Source organism: Vidua macroura, chromosome 25 (assembly GCF_024509145.1).
Source record: "Vidua macroura isolate BioBank_ID:100142 chromosome 25, ASM2450914v1, whole genome shotgun sequence".
NCBI lineage: Eukaryota > Metazoa > Chordata > Aves > Passeriformes > Viduidae > Vidua > Vidua macroura.
The window spans coordinates 5,273,300-5,290,502 of NC_071595.1; the positions used below are offsets into that span (position 1 = coordinate 5,273,300).

Consider the following 17,203-nt stretch of genomic DNA (forward strand, 5'->3'; position numbering starts at 1 on the left):
ACCGAGCCTGGGACGGGAACAACCCCGGTACCGAGCCTGGGGCAGCGCCGGTACCGAGCCTGGGACGGGAACAACCCCGGTACCGAGCCTGGGGCAGCGCCGGTACCGAGCCTGGGACGGGAACAACCCCGGTACCGAGCCTGGGACGGGAACAACCCCGGTACCGACCCCGGGACAGCGCCGGTACCGAGCCTGGGGCAGCGCCGGTACCGAGCCTGGGACGGGAACAACCCCGGTACCGAGCCCGGGACAGCGCCGGGGACGGGGAACAGCCCCGGTACCGAGCCGAGGACGGGGGACAGCCCCGGTACCGAGCCGGGGACGGGGAACAGCCCCGGTACCGAGCCTGGAACGCGGGGACAGCGCCTCTGTCCGAGCAGAAGCCAGGCACGGCCCGGTAGGAGCACAGCGGTGAAAAGCCGCCTCTGTCCCGCGTGGCCCCGGCCCCGCAGCTGCCCCAGGGCTGTGCTCGGGGCCCGCAGGCACAGCCACGCTCGCTCCCCGGCTCTCACGGCCAGCCAGGCTCCCCGGAACGCTTCCTGAAACTCCCGGAGGGATCGAACACACACCCGAGAGCCAGAGACTGCAGCAACAGCCACGGGAATTTCCAGTTTTCAAGACGGTGGCTTTTAAAGCTCGGGAACATTAGACAAGAGTGTTAAAAACACCAGTTCTACTGCCAGGAACAACCGAGAGGTACAGCACAGCTGGGTGAGCAGGGGCAGCCCGGGCTCTGCAGGGACAGGCAGGGCTGGACCACAGAACTCCAGCTCTCACATGCAATCTCCCTTCTCTGTGTAGAGAGGAGAAAGGAGTCAAGCAGTTACAGGAACCCTGAGCTCAGCACCCTGTACCCTCAATTCCAGTTTCCAGAGGACTAAAACAGGCTAGGAGAAGGATGGAGCCTACAATTAACGCTCCTGTTTAGGTCTGGTGACCTAAACAAACAAACAAAAGCTAAGTGCTTTTGTTCTTGTATGGCAGTGTGACACCCAAAGGACTCTGCCTGGCAGCAGGCATGCACAAATCAGTATCTCCTACCATTTCCAAGGAAAACTTTAAAAAACGAGCAGAGCAACACGAAGGCCCCTTACTTTCAAATCAGATTTTATAGTACAAGCTCACCAATGGCTCCAAGTTCTAGCAAAAGGCAAACAGAGCTGACCCAATGCTGCTGAGGTATGAGATTAATTTTTCTGGGATCAGCTGTTGTACAGGACTCTGCACAGAAGTATTGTGTATGTCCTTGTGAAATGAATTTTGTGACTTCAGGGAGTTTCATTTTGAAAAATCAGGGACCACAGAACTAAAGCTGCAGGAAACACTACTGTGCTGATGTAAAGTCCTCTACTCTGCAAACACACCTGTGCCAATATGTAAACTGCAAGAGAAATGAGCTCTGACAGAGGCTTTTAAAAGTGTTTATTGATGATTATTGGATGGAATGACGGCGCAATAGTGCAAACCACTGTGCAATTGGGAGAACACTCCCTTCCCAGCTTTCATGTTTACTTTATTATAGACGAGACATGGAATAAGGATTAAATACAAAATGGGTCAGTATGCTGCATTTACCATCCCCACTGGGCTTTGGACAGATTACTGTTCCCTCAGTGCATGTCAGTTCAGAGCTACATTGAAGTGGGGAGTGGCTGCTTGTTCTGCCCAACCCTATGAGCTGGAACCAGCAATCCTTTTCATTTGCACACACATCCCCAGTCTGAAAATCCTAGCACTTCACTCAGCCAGTTTCTGCACTTTCTATTTCATAAAGATTTGAAAATACCAAATGTTCACAAGCCACACATAATATTTACTAGAACACCACAAGTGAGCTTCAAGAGCACTTCTTCAGAATCAAGATTTCTGCTAACACTCTTCACTAATGTTGCTAGCTTGTAAACTTAGGTGCCCACTTCCTCATTTTTAAGTGTTTTTTCCCGGAAGCTTCTAAAAACAGTTAGGAGTGAGCAGCTTTTATATTTAGTGCTTGAGTCAGCATTGGAAGAGACTTATCTGTCCACTAGCAAGCAACCAACTAGTTAGTCTAAGGAGATTGCACTGTTAGATTTAAGTCAAAGAACATTCTGTCCTCAAGTGATGCATTTTGTGAAAAAAACCCAAAAAACCCAAAAAAACCCCAACCACACCCAAAAAAATTAATGAGTCTCAAGGCTAAACTGACCAGCATGTAGAGGTTCAAATCATCATCCACACATACCCTCCTTGCCTCTCAAATCTGTGATGACATCCTTTTCTTCAAGAGAATCTAGAACCAGAGCCACTTGGAGACAATAAAACCATGGGGCAGATACTGGAGACTTTAGAAACTGCTGGATTTACATAATGTGACTTGGTGGTGGGCTGTCTTTGAATGTCATTCTCATTCCAGTCCAACAAAGTTACCTACACGTACAAAATGTAGAAGTTGTGCGACTTGTCAAAAACAAGACATCTCCAATTATTCATCACATTTCAGCATACAGCTGGGACAGGGAAGAACACATTACAGAAAGCAAAACCACAAGATTTTAGTTACATAAAACAATATAATTTGTATATAAACTGATAAATACTGTCTCCATGGTTCACTAATTCCAAATACTAGTTATCTGCACGTTAGTTGCTAATATCTATTATTAGAAGTAGTTCCAACTTGTGCTCTCTCAGGGTGGTCAATTCATCTCCGAGACTAGTCAGCCTGTTTGCTCTGACAGAAAAAATCTCAGCTGTGACACTGGGTTCCATGGGAAGATTTCATTTTACCTTCCAGATAATGAGTCCTATGATTATACAGACCACAGCAAGGCCAAGAATCAGGATACAGATCTTCTTGCGGGATTTCTTCTAATAAGAGAAGAAAAAAGAAGCCACTGACACAAGAACACTTGAGGAAAAAGCAAGGCTACCATTCATGTTACTAACTTGGGTGAACAAGAGCACTTGGTACCCCCACAGTTATTAGAGAGAAGTAACCAGTGTAGTCTGAACACTTTCACATGTTCCTTAAACTCCATGATTCTACAGATGAATGTTTTTAATTTTAGGAGTGCAGTGGTCTAAGAGATGCAGTTAAGTCCAAATGTGACAGGTTTTGCTTCTCTTAAGGAATATACAAACCTCAGAGAAGGCCAAACCTTTCTAGCTATTTAGATTTTTTTCCTAATCAAACTCCTAAGCAGTTCTCACATACAATCTTCCTTTGGCCACTTGGGCTTGGTGTTGCATTTCTACAATTTAAATGATTTCATGTACAGTTACTGAACTTGGACTTTATAGCTTTGCTCACTTTATTCATCACAGGAAACTATAGTCCATCCATATACACCAAATATTTTTAATTTGGCATCTAAGGATTTGAGGGTAGCTATATATAACCACTTCTTTCTCCATCCAGGAAAAAAACCCCATGCAAAACATGTCCAACAGCTCCAAAACTTACGATTTATAAATACCTCAGAACTTTGGGAAGGAAGCCACGGAGAGACGGACTACTACTACATGCTGCCAGATGGTAAAAGCAACATTCCCACCCTTGCACTCAACAGCATTGGAGTTTTATTGCCCTCCCACTTAAGAGCTTGGAAGAGTCCAGTATTTTCTTGTGTAAGTCCCAGCAGTAATAGGACTGACTAAAGCAGAACCCTTACCCCTTCACAGAAACTGGACCTAGAGGGACAAGGATGGTGAAAGGAACCTACAGGAAACACTGGCTACCACACAGCAGTGAGAGCCACTGCAAGAGATTTGATGGAGCACAAACTATGGGATAGAAATTCAGCAGCTGGACAGGAGTGCTGCAAATCCTGGTCACCAGAGGGACCAGACCCGAGTCTGGGCATAGATTTTTGCACGTCAGTGTCTTGGCTGATATGTTTAAAAGTTGGAAACAATATCAGAATTTGTTCTTGTTTCTTCTACTAACTCCTAACAAAAACAAAGACAGGTAAACACTTAGGCTTGCAGAGTGTGAAGGGCCAGACTCTATTTCTACTCTTTTACTCTAAAGTAGAAGGTGAATTTCAATACCATGTTTTTGACTCGAATGCTTTATATACGCCTTGCAGGCAATTCTGAATGAATGCCAGCTTGCATGAGCTAGTTTTAATAAGCAGTCTGGTGTGCTGCAGTCCTCAGTGTCTTGCTCTGCCTGTTTCATTAGTGCTCAACCATCCACTGACAATCAAGCGAGCACACAGAATTTACCTGATAATAGGCAGCTCTCTGTAACTGCTCACTGGCTCTTTCCACATGGACTTCTGCACTTTCCACATTTGCCTCTATGCTATCTATGGAAAAAACAGAAGAACTCATTGCAAAATATTTCAGAGCTTCAGTGTTTATAACCAAAAAATACAATACTTTTAATGCAAAATACTGAAAAATTTAATCCATAACTGGCAAAACAGGTAACTGAACCAAGAAAAAACTTATTATCCAAATGCACTTACCAATCATATCTCCTTGGTCGTGAATCATCATGGCTAAATCCTTAAATATCTGATTGACATCCAAAATGTCTGCCTGAAGACAACAGTTTAACAAGTTACAATGAACACTGGGTACAATATTTTCTAATCCTCACTCTTAGTACTTCTTCTGACCATCACTCAAAGGGTCAGAATAGGCACCAGCATTCTCTGACTGAAGTAACTTGATGTTACCACCTGTGCAACTTGGGATTAACATGGGAGCCTACAGTGCTCCAGCTACTGAATATTTGTTTCATCACACCAGCAATTAGCACAGTATGAACACTGTAACATGAATTGCTCCTGCCATATCTGAAGGATCACCAGTCAACACTGAGGGAAAATATACCTCCTTCAACAGGAGCAGGGAGATTATCTTGGCATCAATCCTCTCTATGAGGAACTCTATTCCTCCACCATCAGCTCTCCTCAGCCCATCCCATTAATTAACACTGCATCCTTTGCTTTATCTCCCAGTGCTATTAACTGTGCAGGATTGACTGGTCACCTCTAATTGCCTGATTGCAGTTTCTCTTTCTTTAATGAGTTCAAGGTCCTGTTCAGTTATTGCCACATCTTCTTCCTGAGACTGCATCTGATTCCAATCTTCACCACTGGAAAGAGAGGGAAAGTCAGTGTTTCTCTGAGCATAGGTACTTCCATGCTGCATTTTATGGCAAAATGAGTTAAAAGTTGAAGACTTCCCTATAGAACAACCCCCAGGTTCTTGGCCCTGTCACTGTGTACAAGGACAGGACCAATTTGTGACAAGAGTCACAAACTGGAACAACTGAAAAGAGGGACAGATCAGGCAATGTGAAGACACTGGAAAGCAGTTACATGCATAGCACACCTGTTCTAGAATATAACAGTATCTACAGCATTTTAGAAGAAACTGTCTATTTCAGTTCTGCTTAAAAAAAAAAAAATACTTGTACCTTCCCTGCTTCTTACCATCTCTCCAAAATGGAGAAATCAGGGTGAAAGTTCTGATAGAGAGCAGCCTGCAAGCACATTAACAGAACAGAAGAACACCTGAAAAGCATCTGGACTCAAAGACTCTTGCCTATCTGGCATTTGGAGATAAGACTGAAGTGTTTTAGTATTTTAATTCATTACTCTAGTAGGAACTTTGAATTAAATTACACACCAGAAGAGATATCAAAACTCAAGTAACTCTGCATCCCAGTCTACCTCTCTCCTGATGAGATGGTTCTTCACAACTGCTACAGAAGTTACATCAATTAGAGTGGAGCCAGCATCTATAATACAAAGCTACCTCTATGTTCAGCTTAAAATGTTCTTCAAGGGCAACATCTCCATCTTTTCAATAGAGAAGTGTGCCAGAAAACATCGTATCAATCCAGTGTTTGGTACAACACTAAGTAGTAAGTTTTAAAGTCTTAAAAGTGCCTAAAGAAATGAAAATAAACTACGTGAATAGGTCAGACGCAGCTGACCATTCCAGTAATTCAGCTCTGAGATGACCATAGGGTTTGCAAATCTCAAAAGCAGAAGTTTCTGACACATGACACACATGAACAGCTTTGACTGTGGAATAGCTGCTGTGTGCCATCATCTCTTATCTCTGGGTCCCACTGCTTTAGTGTGCAAGCCTTCAAACCCATCCCAGCACCTGCATAACTGAGCACCTGGGGCTTCACCCCTGGCTCAGAGTGAAAGCCCAGGGCTAACGAAGGGACAGTACCAAGCAGCTGAGCAGATGAAGGGCAGTTTGCAGAGGGAGGATGAGACAGGTAAGCAAGGTCTAGATTCAGAAAGTGAAAGGATTTATACAGACACGGCCAATAGATTTCAGCCCAGTTGATACATTAATCACAGATACTTCTGGAGGGGCTCAGGCTCTCTTTACCACACTGCAGAGTTGATGTGACATTTTACAAAGCTATCTACCACACAGGCACACTGTTACTGCAGAAGCAGTACAACTGACAGGTGACAGTAATGCTGTGCACATTCCAGGATTAGTTTGCCAGTGCACAGTGTGCAGGACTTCTGAATTTCAGGCAGCCTCATCTGCCATTCTGCTGTAACTCCAACTGGGCTGCTAGAAAACATCCAAACCCATGATATAAATATGCAGCTCTCTGTGCAAAGAGTCACAGTGAGTGAAATCCTGTCTGGTAATCTTCTGTTTACAAGCCAGAATACCAGGAGCTCCAGCTGCCACATCCTAAGGGCACTACTATTCCCCTCAGGGTAGTAATCACACAATCTGTCCTTAAGGAGGATAAAATACTGTCATATGCAGATTTTACATAGTAGATTAATGTGCTGTAATAGTTGCTTTTCAACTCTTTTTGCTTTGCATTCAGCCAGCAGAGCCTGGCCCAAGTTACAGTAATACATCACACCATAAAAACTTAAGTTATATGTAGTGAAAACCTCAGGAGTATAAGAAGTTATTACCTATCAAATGAAACAAGCTGTTCTTCTCTGAACCGCTCATCAGCCTGGAAGAGATAAATGAGTCACTACTCTCACAGACCACCAGGACCATGCACAAAATCACCAGCAGTATCTTGAAGACCAAGGCACATACTGTCCAGAGAGTTCTTGGAGATGCCACTGTCACTGCAGCCCTCAGATTTAGCTCAGGTTATGCAAGATTAGTTTTAGCTTCATCTCTAGATTTAATTTTTAGATCAGATCGTCTCTGCAAATCAGAGGCAACTGAATGATCAAAAGCAGCCAGTCCATGTACTTGGATCAGCTGTCAATGTTCGTAACCTCCTTTCCCAACACGAAGCAAAAATTTAAGAGCATCATCCAATGGATAAATGTGTTCCCTTGCAGAAATTAAGAATGCATACCTAGCAGAAAGTCCTGAGGCAAGAGGAGAGAAATGTTTTCACTGGCCATTTTATTATGAATTCTTAGTAGCCACAGGGGTTTGTCAAAACATAACAGTGAACATACATTGAAGATATTAGCAGGACAGAAATTATAAGAATATAAAGCAACTCAGTATGAGATTTGAGATGTAATTTAAGGTGTGGTAAGCTTCCTTCTGAAGTCTTACATTTTACAGCATAGGACAGGCATGAAGTGAAGAGCAGCCTACAATACTTTGCTAGTCACTATGCTTTGACTCCCCATCTCATCTTCTGCAACATTTGCAACTACCAGGATTCCTTCTCTCCTCTACACTGGAGTACACTGAAATGAGAGATTACTTCCAACATCTGGAATGGAAAACTACTGCACCAAGGCCTCAGCTTCACTCAGTAAGGTGTCAGTAAACAGGTATGAGGTTGGAAGGCAAGTACAAGATCTCTCAGAAGACTCACAGTTCACTGTATCACTCCAAAATTCCCATAAATACTTACAGAAATACGGGAGCCAGCTCTTGCCCTTGCTACAGTCTCTTTTTCCTTCTCTGACACTCGCCTCTGTACTGCCTGGAAATTGTTTAAGGCGGTGGAGAAGTCATTCATTAATCTTTCTTTCTGAAGCCTCTGTTGGCGCTGAGGAATCAAAACACAAACAAGAGTTTAGACATTCCCATTCATTATAAAGTGACTGTCAGACTCTTAAAAACCATCACAACAACAACAATGAACTGGCATTCAGTGATCTTTTGGTGCCAGTGGGCTGGGGTGCTGGACAGAACAAGAAGCCCACCACATTTTAATTCCTTACACCAATGCCCATGCATTGCCAACTGCAGGACAGCTTTGTGCAACAAGACCCTCCAATTTCAATCTAGTTCTAAAGTCTGAGGTACACCACTACTTTTATTCTAATTACATTCCAGTAATTCACCACATTTAACTACATACCTTTCAGTTAAATACAATGCCTTTTCCCTCCATTCCTTCACTTGGCTAACCTCACAGTACTTAACAAAACACACACAAATTCACACTTTAATCACAAAAACAGGAAGCCCCACACTTCCAGAACTAAAGATAACACCCAATGTCCCAGTCTCCTAAGCTGTCTCTCCCAATCATGCCACACTACAAGCCTGTTGTTTTTAGATCAGATAACATCCTTAGTCCTGATAACTATTTCAGTTTATCTTTTCTTCAAATACATTAGTTGCAATAATCCTTTTCATCCTTATTTTACAATGTCAATTTATTTAGCCTCCACAGGACATCTGAGGAGTGCTGTGACATTCCAGCAATGGGAAATAAGAAATTGTGAAAAAGCTGGTCCCAAAGACAACATTAGGTCAATTTTTATGTTTTCTGATTGAGAGATTTGCAACAGCTGGCTCAAATTGTGGGATTTCCAGGACTGCAATTCTGCAATGAGCTTGTACCAATTCAACAATCATCTCAAGGAAAAAAACATTTTCAACTATATTTTTGCAATAACAAGCCACTACAGCAGCCTCATAATACACTGAAGCTTCCAACTGAACCCTCTGGAAGCAACAAGTCTTCTTCCAGAGTAGATCCTCAGCATGCTGATACCAGCTTCTGCAGATTTTGACTGAATTTTCCCTGGGCTGCATTCAGTGAGATGCACATGACAGGATTTTGTTCATCACAGAAGATTAACAGAAAAATATTTGCTGAACAAACCAGCAAAGCATGGCCATGCTTCCAACTGGCATATAAACCTTCAATACAGAATTAGACCAAGACAACATCTGCTGACCCACATCCCCAGATCATCCTACAACAGCACCCCAAAAGCAGGCAGTGGTAGATGGACACTAGCAGCAGAGGACTGTCCCTTCCCTTTCCCACATGGAGCAGGAATTACTATTTGGTAAGAGAAAATCATAATGTTTGCCTCATCATATTTTGCTTTACTCAAATATAAGCAAAGTGAGTCAGCTTCCCCCCCTCCACCACTAATAAATCACATGCAAGGGAAAGCTTTCTGGCATGCTCACATTTCATACCGATAGGCAGTTTCCTCTGAATTCTTATCCTAAAACACTACCTTGCACCACCAGGCACTTTGTAAACAAGATTATTTTTCAGAAATTTGCTCAGAAAACCAGTCTTGCGTACTGAGTTCTCCCCAAACATTTCGGGCCTCTTATTCTCATGCGGGGAAGTTTTATACCTATTTGCTCCTGGGAAACATGGTTTTCCCAGGGTCATATAAGCAGCCAGGATGCAGCCAGCTTACAGAGTTTCTCTACTTCATCATCATCCTTCATTGCAAAAGGCTGCTGTCTCTTCAGCTGTGCCAGTTCAGGCTTTGTGACAGTGTGGTCTATCCTAGTTTCATGAAATGAGTGATCTAGAAATATGTCCAGAAAGTTCTACCTGCCTACCTGTTCAGAAGCAGACAGGGGAAGTGGCAGAGACCCCAACTCCTTTAGATATTCATTGGTCTCTTTGGCAAGGCGGTTTGCAGAGTGCTGCAGCTGTTGTCTGAAACAGAAGTTCAAAAGCAGTTACACAAGATCTACCTAAAAAGCAGCCACTGAGCATTTTAGCATCCAGAATAATGACTAAATAGGGGTTCTGAGATTACACAGCTTACAGTAGGTTTTTTTCAACCTAAAGGATCAGAGATGTACTTTGATTTTTTAAAATCAACTTGACTCTGGACTACATTTTTTAAAAAAGATTCAAATAATTTCTTTGCTCCTGCTAACTAGTATAATTCAGTAGCTTAAAAAAATATCTTTGTCTCCAATGGCATAAGAGTGAAACAACTTTATTGAGTGAACATAATCTCACTTTTACAGTGAATTCCTTATGGTACCAATTAGTAACTAACTCTTGACAACCACCAACTCCATTGGTTAAATGTACATTTGATAAAAGTACAGGGACTCTGATATAAAATTCTTCATTTTTGTGAAAAACAGTGATCAGAAAGAAGAACAATCCAGGAATTGCAAGGCTTTCCCTTAAGCATTTATGTTTTCCAACAACATTGCAATATGAAGCTATTGTTGTGAAGAATCTAATACTATTATACAAATCCTATACTGTAAACTAGGAAGAAAAAATACTAAAACCAGAAGCAATTTCTTTTGCATTCAACAGGTACAGGATGCTTAAGTGAAAGTCGCTTACTTGGCCCAATGGACACACAATCAAGGCATTCAGGCTCCATTATTGTATAAGCTGTATATGTAAACTAAACAAAGCATCCATGCACTTTGGCAAGTTGGTATGGCAGCTGACAACTTGTGGGGTGCAGCCACTCTCACCCCAAAGAGGAGAGATTATGCAGTGACGTTAAATGGGAAGGCATTTGTTTGGTCACCAGTGATTAATTCTTTAATCTACCGATTAAATAGAGATTGAGTCAACTGAGCAGCTCAAGGAAACAAATCCCTTTCTCTCCCAATTGGACTCTGATCTCATCCTTCAAATCTGGTATGTGTATCTTCCATCACAAGTCATGATCTTATCCAAAAATTGCTATTATAAAAACCAGGATAATTGTGCATTCAGAGATTCAAGGTACTGTCACATGAAGAGAGAGTGAAAGAATGTACTTTTAAGTTTTCTTTGATGACCTCAGAAATTATTCCTTCCATAATGTGCTATTTATGTTCTACGAGTTTGTAAAAGATGCACAGACACAGAGAGCCCCTGTAGAGTCTCTCCAGGGGTCAGTTTGAATTACAGCTGTTTAAATGTCTTCTACATTGTGCCCCACTGGTACATTCTTCTTCTGAAACATATTGTATACAAATGTCATATGTATGACATTTTGTCTGCCATATATGATTGCTAATCTTTCTACTGACTAAATCCATCTGTACTACAAGCTCCTTTTTCTCCATTTATGGGGCTCCCTGACTGTTTTTCCTTACTGGTGTCATGGGAGCACCAAATACCTGGTATGGCATTCATTTCTTCTGAACCATGTGTGAAGCTAGTATGAGTGCTCCTCAGAGGACAGCTAATGCTAATGCATGGCTGAGGGTACTAGTACTTTTAAAGGAAAACATTAAAAAATTATACAGAAGAACAACATAGGAAGAACTGTTCAAATCCAGCAGTTTTGAATGGCTTCTCCAGAGTCGTGCAGAAACACCTTAATTTGTCCAGTAAACTATTTAATGCAGCTAGTAATTCTGGGTTTGCAGGACTGTATTAAATTTATCTAATAAAGCATCTCCCCAAAGCAAGTAACCCACTATCCCTAAGAACACAGACAGAAGGAACATCTATACAAATGTTTGCTCATTTAATACTCACAAATTTTCCTGAAGCTTGCTGGAATCCTGCTTGGTTCCCAGCTGGCTCATCAAATTCTTTATTTGAGCAGCTGAAGATAAAGAGATCACAAGATGAGTTAGTAAGACAACTTCAAGCATTTTATTCCTTCTTGAATGTATTCTTTTAGCTTTCCCCAAAAGAAAGCTAAAAGCTAACTTTATCTTAATATCTGACTTAACTTAATAAGGCAACACTTACATTCTTTGCTTTAAATATATACAAGTATCTTATGGGTGGATGCCAAGAGGATGGGGCCAGACCTCTCTCACTGGTGTCCAGAGACAGGACACAGGACACCAGCCACAACTGAAACATTGGAAGTTCCATCTATATATGATGAAAAATTCATTTGTTGAGAGGGTGACAGTGCCCTGGAACAGGCTGCCTACAGAAGCTGTGGATTCTCCTTCCCTGGAGATATTCAAACACTGCCTGGATGCTCTCCTGCACAACCTGCTCAGGGGAACCTGCTTTAGCAGGGGCTGGGCCAGGTGATCTCCAGGGATCCCTTCCAAACCCAACAGTTCTGGGGTTCTGTGAAATGCAAAATCCCCACCTATACATGACCCAGCCTAACAAACTAACTTTCAGAAGAGAAAGTGATAGTGAGGCATAGATACCCTCAAGAGAAGTCAATGGAGCTGACAGCTTGTGCACTCCTTTTCCTCAGCCTTTTTAGACCAACTAACAGAGCTGTTTCTACCAGCCTTGCTATTTTCAGTATTTTAGGCTATCAGAAAAACTGCTGCAGAAAAACTTCATTATGCTGTGTTGCCACTTTTACATTATTTTAAATTACTTCAATTATTAGTGCTCTGTTTAAAAAAATGAAAAGAAAATGCCAAGTGTTGCTATTAGTTTCAAAACCCCCTGACCTAGACCTGAATTTTTCTACTCATGATAGTCCAAAGCTTTCACAATACCGGCACAAACAATCTTTCAAGAACAGATAGCAATGTGCACCTCACAGTTTGCCTTTGTAAATTTGAAATCATGTTGTAGCACATAGAGGTATTTTTGACCTCCTTCTCCCTTATCTCTGATGTTCTCCCACTATTTTCTTTGTGTAGGCACTCATGATCATGAAACCACACAATGAATAACATCAAACCATTCACCTACCTGAAAACCAAGTACATTTTCTCTCCCCAGTCCCTCTACCTTAGAATTCTTTTCTGACAGATCAAGAAGCTGATCCACTATATTCCGCAGCAGCACAGATTTTATCATTACTGAAGTGCTGGGCTCAGCACTTACAACAGCAGTACAAAGATTGATTGTCCCAAATCAATCATGAATTCTATGCTATCGCATCATGCAGCGAGAGGCAAGACCAAGGAGAATCACCTTAATACAGTTCCACAGGCAAGTGAATTGAACTGAATTATCCCATGAGTTTAACAAGAGTTTCTTCCAATTCAGAGACACCCCCCTGTGTAACTTCTGCTTGCAGCCTGGAGTCTCTGCAGTTGATTAAATGTGTTGCTGGAGAAGCATCACATCCCTACAATGGCCACTTCTTTTAAAGGGATGTCCAATGGCTTACAACAAGGGCAGCTCAGCTAAGACTGCAATACGAGTTAATCAGTAATTAGCCAGTAATTAGCTTTTACATCCTCCAAGTGTATTCTCACCTAGAATTTCAGACTTCTGTTAGTTTATACAGCAAGGAGTTGGTTGGCAACTCCTCATATACTGAGCTTGGCTTCCAGCAAGCAAGTCTGCACATATTTCACAGCTCTGTCAGACACAGGAAGGTCAGAAAAATTCATAGTCAAGCTGGTGACAAACGGCACAAGGACTGCACTCTGAGTGCGGATGCTGAGGACTTGGCAAACAGCATTTGTGCCATAATGTCCAGACATTCTGTGACTTCTTTCTCTCTGCATGGGAAGATTCTTGCACAGCCCCATTTCCAGGCCAGGCAATGTCTGTCCTGCCCTGAGCCAGATTCAGCAGTTCGCTTTGCTTAGTTTCTCTCAGCCAACAGCAACACGCACAGTCTACACAAAATGAGAATAAAGTGTCTAGGAAATGGAAGGAAGAGGCTGGAGCTCTTTATTCTTTGGATAGTGGATATGCACCAACACACAGAGCCCCTCAGTCAACAGCTTTCCATCTCCAAGCCCTTTTAATTTCAGGCTGTAGAGCCTTCCACATACTCACTATCTGACAGCTACAATTTCTTGAAACACTTCAATCTCTCCTCTAGCTGCAAGTCTGCTATATTACCTGAGCAAACAACAGTTTTGCCAGCTCAGGCCACCAGTTTTCTGTACATTTTGTGTGAAATGCTCACTCCAGAGACTCTCCAAAGAAGTGACTAATACTCAGCAGTGCATACTGTTTGCCTGCTCCTTCCCTTACAGGGGAAGAAGAAACGAGGACAGCCTTAAGGCTTCAATATATCTTCTTCTCTTGGCTTGAATGGAAAGCTTTTATATAGTGTGTAATAAAGTTAACTACTGTAACATTAAGTCAGATGTTCTGTGTGTTCCCACCCACCTCAATAAAACTGTAGGGCTATTTGTTTAACTTGAGATAGCAGTGCATGGAGATAGGATGGCTGCAGGTCATGAGACAGCAGAAGCCTGCCCCATGAGAGAAAGAAGCTGAGCTGCTTAGAACAGGAGGCTCAAAGAAATCCCGTGGAAGGAAGAAGGAAGGAGTGTAAAGGAAAAAATAAAAAGGGGAAAAAAACCTCAACAAGCCATGCTATTTGGCCAACAATTCAGCAATGTCTACCCCAAGGAGAAATGAACATGACTGAGCAAAGCATTTCCAGTAACATAAATATGTTTGTGTCATCAGAGAAGTCACGAGCTTTCTGAGGAACCAACATGTTCAACTGATCTAGCATGGGCACTTGAACAATTAATGTATTTTTTAGCAAAGCCTGTACCCTTAGGAAGGATTATATCAAAGACTCTCCTGGATGTGACTGCTTTAAGGAGCGGCAATTCAGCGATTAGTACTGAGATTTCTACGATCATCATACAACACCGGTAACTTTCTCTAATGACAAGGAAAGTGCAACACTGTCCTCAGGGACATCCTGCCCGGGAGTAGGACACTGCCAGCACAGCGAGGGGGAAACCCGCACGCTCCCACGCCCATTCGAGATCCCTGGGACAGCAGCTGCTCCCGAGCCCGGTGACACCCCGGGCTCCTGCTGCCCCGGGAGCCCCTCACTGAGGGCACCCGACGCCAGCGAGCGGCCGGACTGCCCGAGGTGCCAGTGCCTTGGGGGCAGAGGGGGCTCGGTGACAGGGACAGACACCCACCGAGAGAACCCGCAGTGTTCACCCCGCCCTGCAGCCGGGCTGGGCATCACCGCGCCCGGTGCCTGCCGTATGCCCGGCCCGGGTGAGCCCGGCTTGGAGGCTCTGCCCAGCCCGGCTCCCACCGCACCCTCGCGCTTCCGGCCCCGGGGCGCTGCCGAGCCGCCCCGTCCCTCCCCGGCCGCGCACTCACTGTACTGCGCAATGCGCTGCACGTTGCCGCTGCATGTCTGGATGATGCCGCCGAAGTCCCGGGGCGGCGGCGCCCCGGGGCCGCGCGGGTCCAGCGGCCCGTACGACATGGCCGGGCCGGAGCGAGCGCGGGCCCCGCTGACAGCGCCCGCCCGCGCCGCGCCTGCGCGGCCGCCGCGCCTGCGCGCTGGGGGCGGCCGGCGGGAGGCGGGAGAGCAGCGGTGTGAGGAGCGGCGGATGGTGCGGGCGCGGCTGGAGCGCCTCCAGCCCCACCGTCCGCCCAGCACTGCCGCTGTAACCCCTCAACCGCTAAAACGTCAGCCAGCGCCACATCCCGCCGCCTCCTGAACACCTCCAGGAGTGGTGACTCCACCATCTCCCCGGGCAGCCCCTTCATTGGGAGAACGGTTTTTCTGATATCTCATGTGAATCTCCACTGTCTCTGCTCAAGGCCATTTCCTCCTGTCCTCACACTGCAGGCGCAAGAGAAGAGACCAGTACCCACCTCACTACAATCTCTTCTTGGGGACCTGTAGAGAGCTATGTGATCCCCCTGAGCCTCCTCGAGACTAAGCAAACCCACCTCTTCGTAAGACATGTTTTTCTAGAACCTTCACAAGCCTTGTTACCCTTCTCTGGACGCTCTCCAGCACCTACATGTCCATTTTGGAGTGAGGGGCCCAGAACTGAACGCAGTGCTCGCAGTGTGGCCTCGCCAAGGCTGAGTGCAGGCACCTGGCCTGACCCCTGCCAGGACAGCCCGAGTTGTAGGCAGTGGCAGGCTGGGTCTGGGAGAAATCCTGCACCGTTCAGAATTTTAGGAGAAATCCTGCACCATTCGGAATTTTAGGAGAAATCCTGCACTGTTTGGAATTTTAGCAGGTGGCAGCCCACTCAGGGCCACAGGCTCCTGGACACGAACGCTGCTCCTTTCCATGTAAAAATAAACTCACCCCACAGTGTGTTGATGTCCGTTCAGAGGAGGTGTTTAGCACTGCCAAGGCAGCCTGAGTTATTGGTGGTGGCAGCTTTGCTCTGGGAGACATCCTGTGCCATTTGGAATTTTAGGAGGTGGCAGCACACTCAGGGCAAGCCCCTGAACATGAACACTGACGCTTTTCCATGGGAAACAAAACTCACCACCCCAGGTTCCTGATGACAGTTTGCAGGAGGTGCTTGGCACTGCCAGGACAGCCCGAGTTGGAGGTGGTGGCAGGCTGGGTCTGGGACACATCCTGCGCTGTTCAGAATTTTAGGAGGTTGCAGCCCAGCAGAGGCACTTCCCTGGCCCTGCTGGGTTCTTGATCCAGGGAAAAGGAGCCCTGCCAGGGTGAGGGCTGCTGTGACAGCCTGGCCTGGGGTGAGGAAGAGCCATGATTCCAATACTGTGCAATCCCACCAGCAATAATGTAAATGCTTGCAAATAATGAGTAAAGGAATATAAGGGAAGAACCCTTTCTGCTCCCTGCTGCAGGAGTTGTAGTATTTTAAGGAAAGTACATCCAATCTTTGAATAAAAAAACTGGGGTCGTGCCCTGTATGATCTTAAGAAGTCAGTGTATGTGTGCGTAAAGAGTGTAAATATTTCTTTAAGAAATGCTTGGTACAACAAACAATTTCTAATTTCAGAAGCATCCACACCAGGTCAAAATGATGGTAAATAGGGAGCAGGGCCGTGGATGAAACTTGTGTAATAAAGTAAGAGAAGGCTTCAGGGTGATCTTATTGTGGCCTTCCAGTGCCTGAAGGGGCTCCAGGAAAGTTGGAGAGGGATTTTGGACAGGGGATGGAGGAACAGGACAAAGGGGAATGGCTTCCCACTGTCAGAGGGCAGCGGTAGATGGGATATTAGGAAGAAATTCTTCCCTGTGAGGGTGGTGAGGCCCTGGAAAGGAAACTTTCCCATCTGCCCACCCAGATGCCACTCTGGGGGTCACACTCATACCAACCTGCGACATAAATGGAAGAGGGAAGATGGGACAGGGGAGCTTATGGGGCAGGAAAGAAGTTTTGCAGGAGGAGTTAAAGTGACAGCAGTAGCTGTTGAGGGAATGCCCATGGTGCTGCTGTGCTTACAGTGTGT

General features: G+C 44.7%; 1 protein-coding gene across 1 annotated transcript; it reads right to left on the reverse strand.

Annotated features, from left to right (window-relative positions):
- Positions 1-1,405: 1,405 nt before the first annotated feature.
- STX12 (syntaxin 12) lies at positions 1,406-15,271 on the reverse strand. Its single transcript, XM_053998581.1, has 9 exons — positions 15,122-15,271; positions 11,627-11,696; positions 9,736-9,835; positions 7,823-7,960; positions 6,903-6,946; positions 4,981-5,086; positions 4,452-4,524; positions 4,207-4,289; positions 1,406-2,847 (listed from the first exon to the last, which is right to left on the reverse strand). Exons 1-9 carry the CDS (start codon positions 15,228-15,230, stop codon positions 2,758-2,760), a joined length of 813 nt encoding a protein of 270 aa, XP_053854556.1. The 5' UTR covers positions 15,231-15,271; the 3' UTR covers positions 1,406-2,757.
- Positions 15,272-17,203: the final 1,932 nt, after the last annotated feature.

Coding starts and splice junctions, on each gene's coding strand:
- STX12 (XM_053998581.1), bottom strand. CDS start 15,230: ATGTCGTACGGGCCGCTGGACCCGCGCGGCCCCGGGGCGCCGCCGCCC. Junction 6,947..7,822: donor GAGCTGGCTCCCGTATTTCT/GTAAGTATTTAT, acceptor TATCTCTTCCAG/GCTGATGAGCGGTTCAGAGA. Junction 2,848..4,206: donor AGAGAGCTGCCTATTATCAG/GTAAATTCTGTG, acceptor TTCTCTTATTAG/AAGAAATCCCGCAAGAAGAT.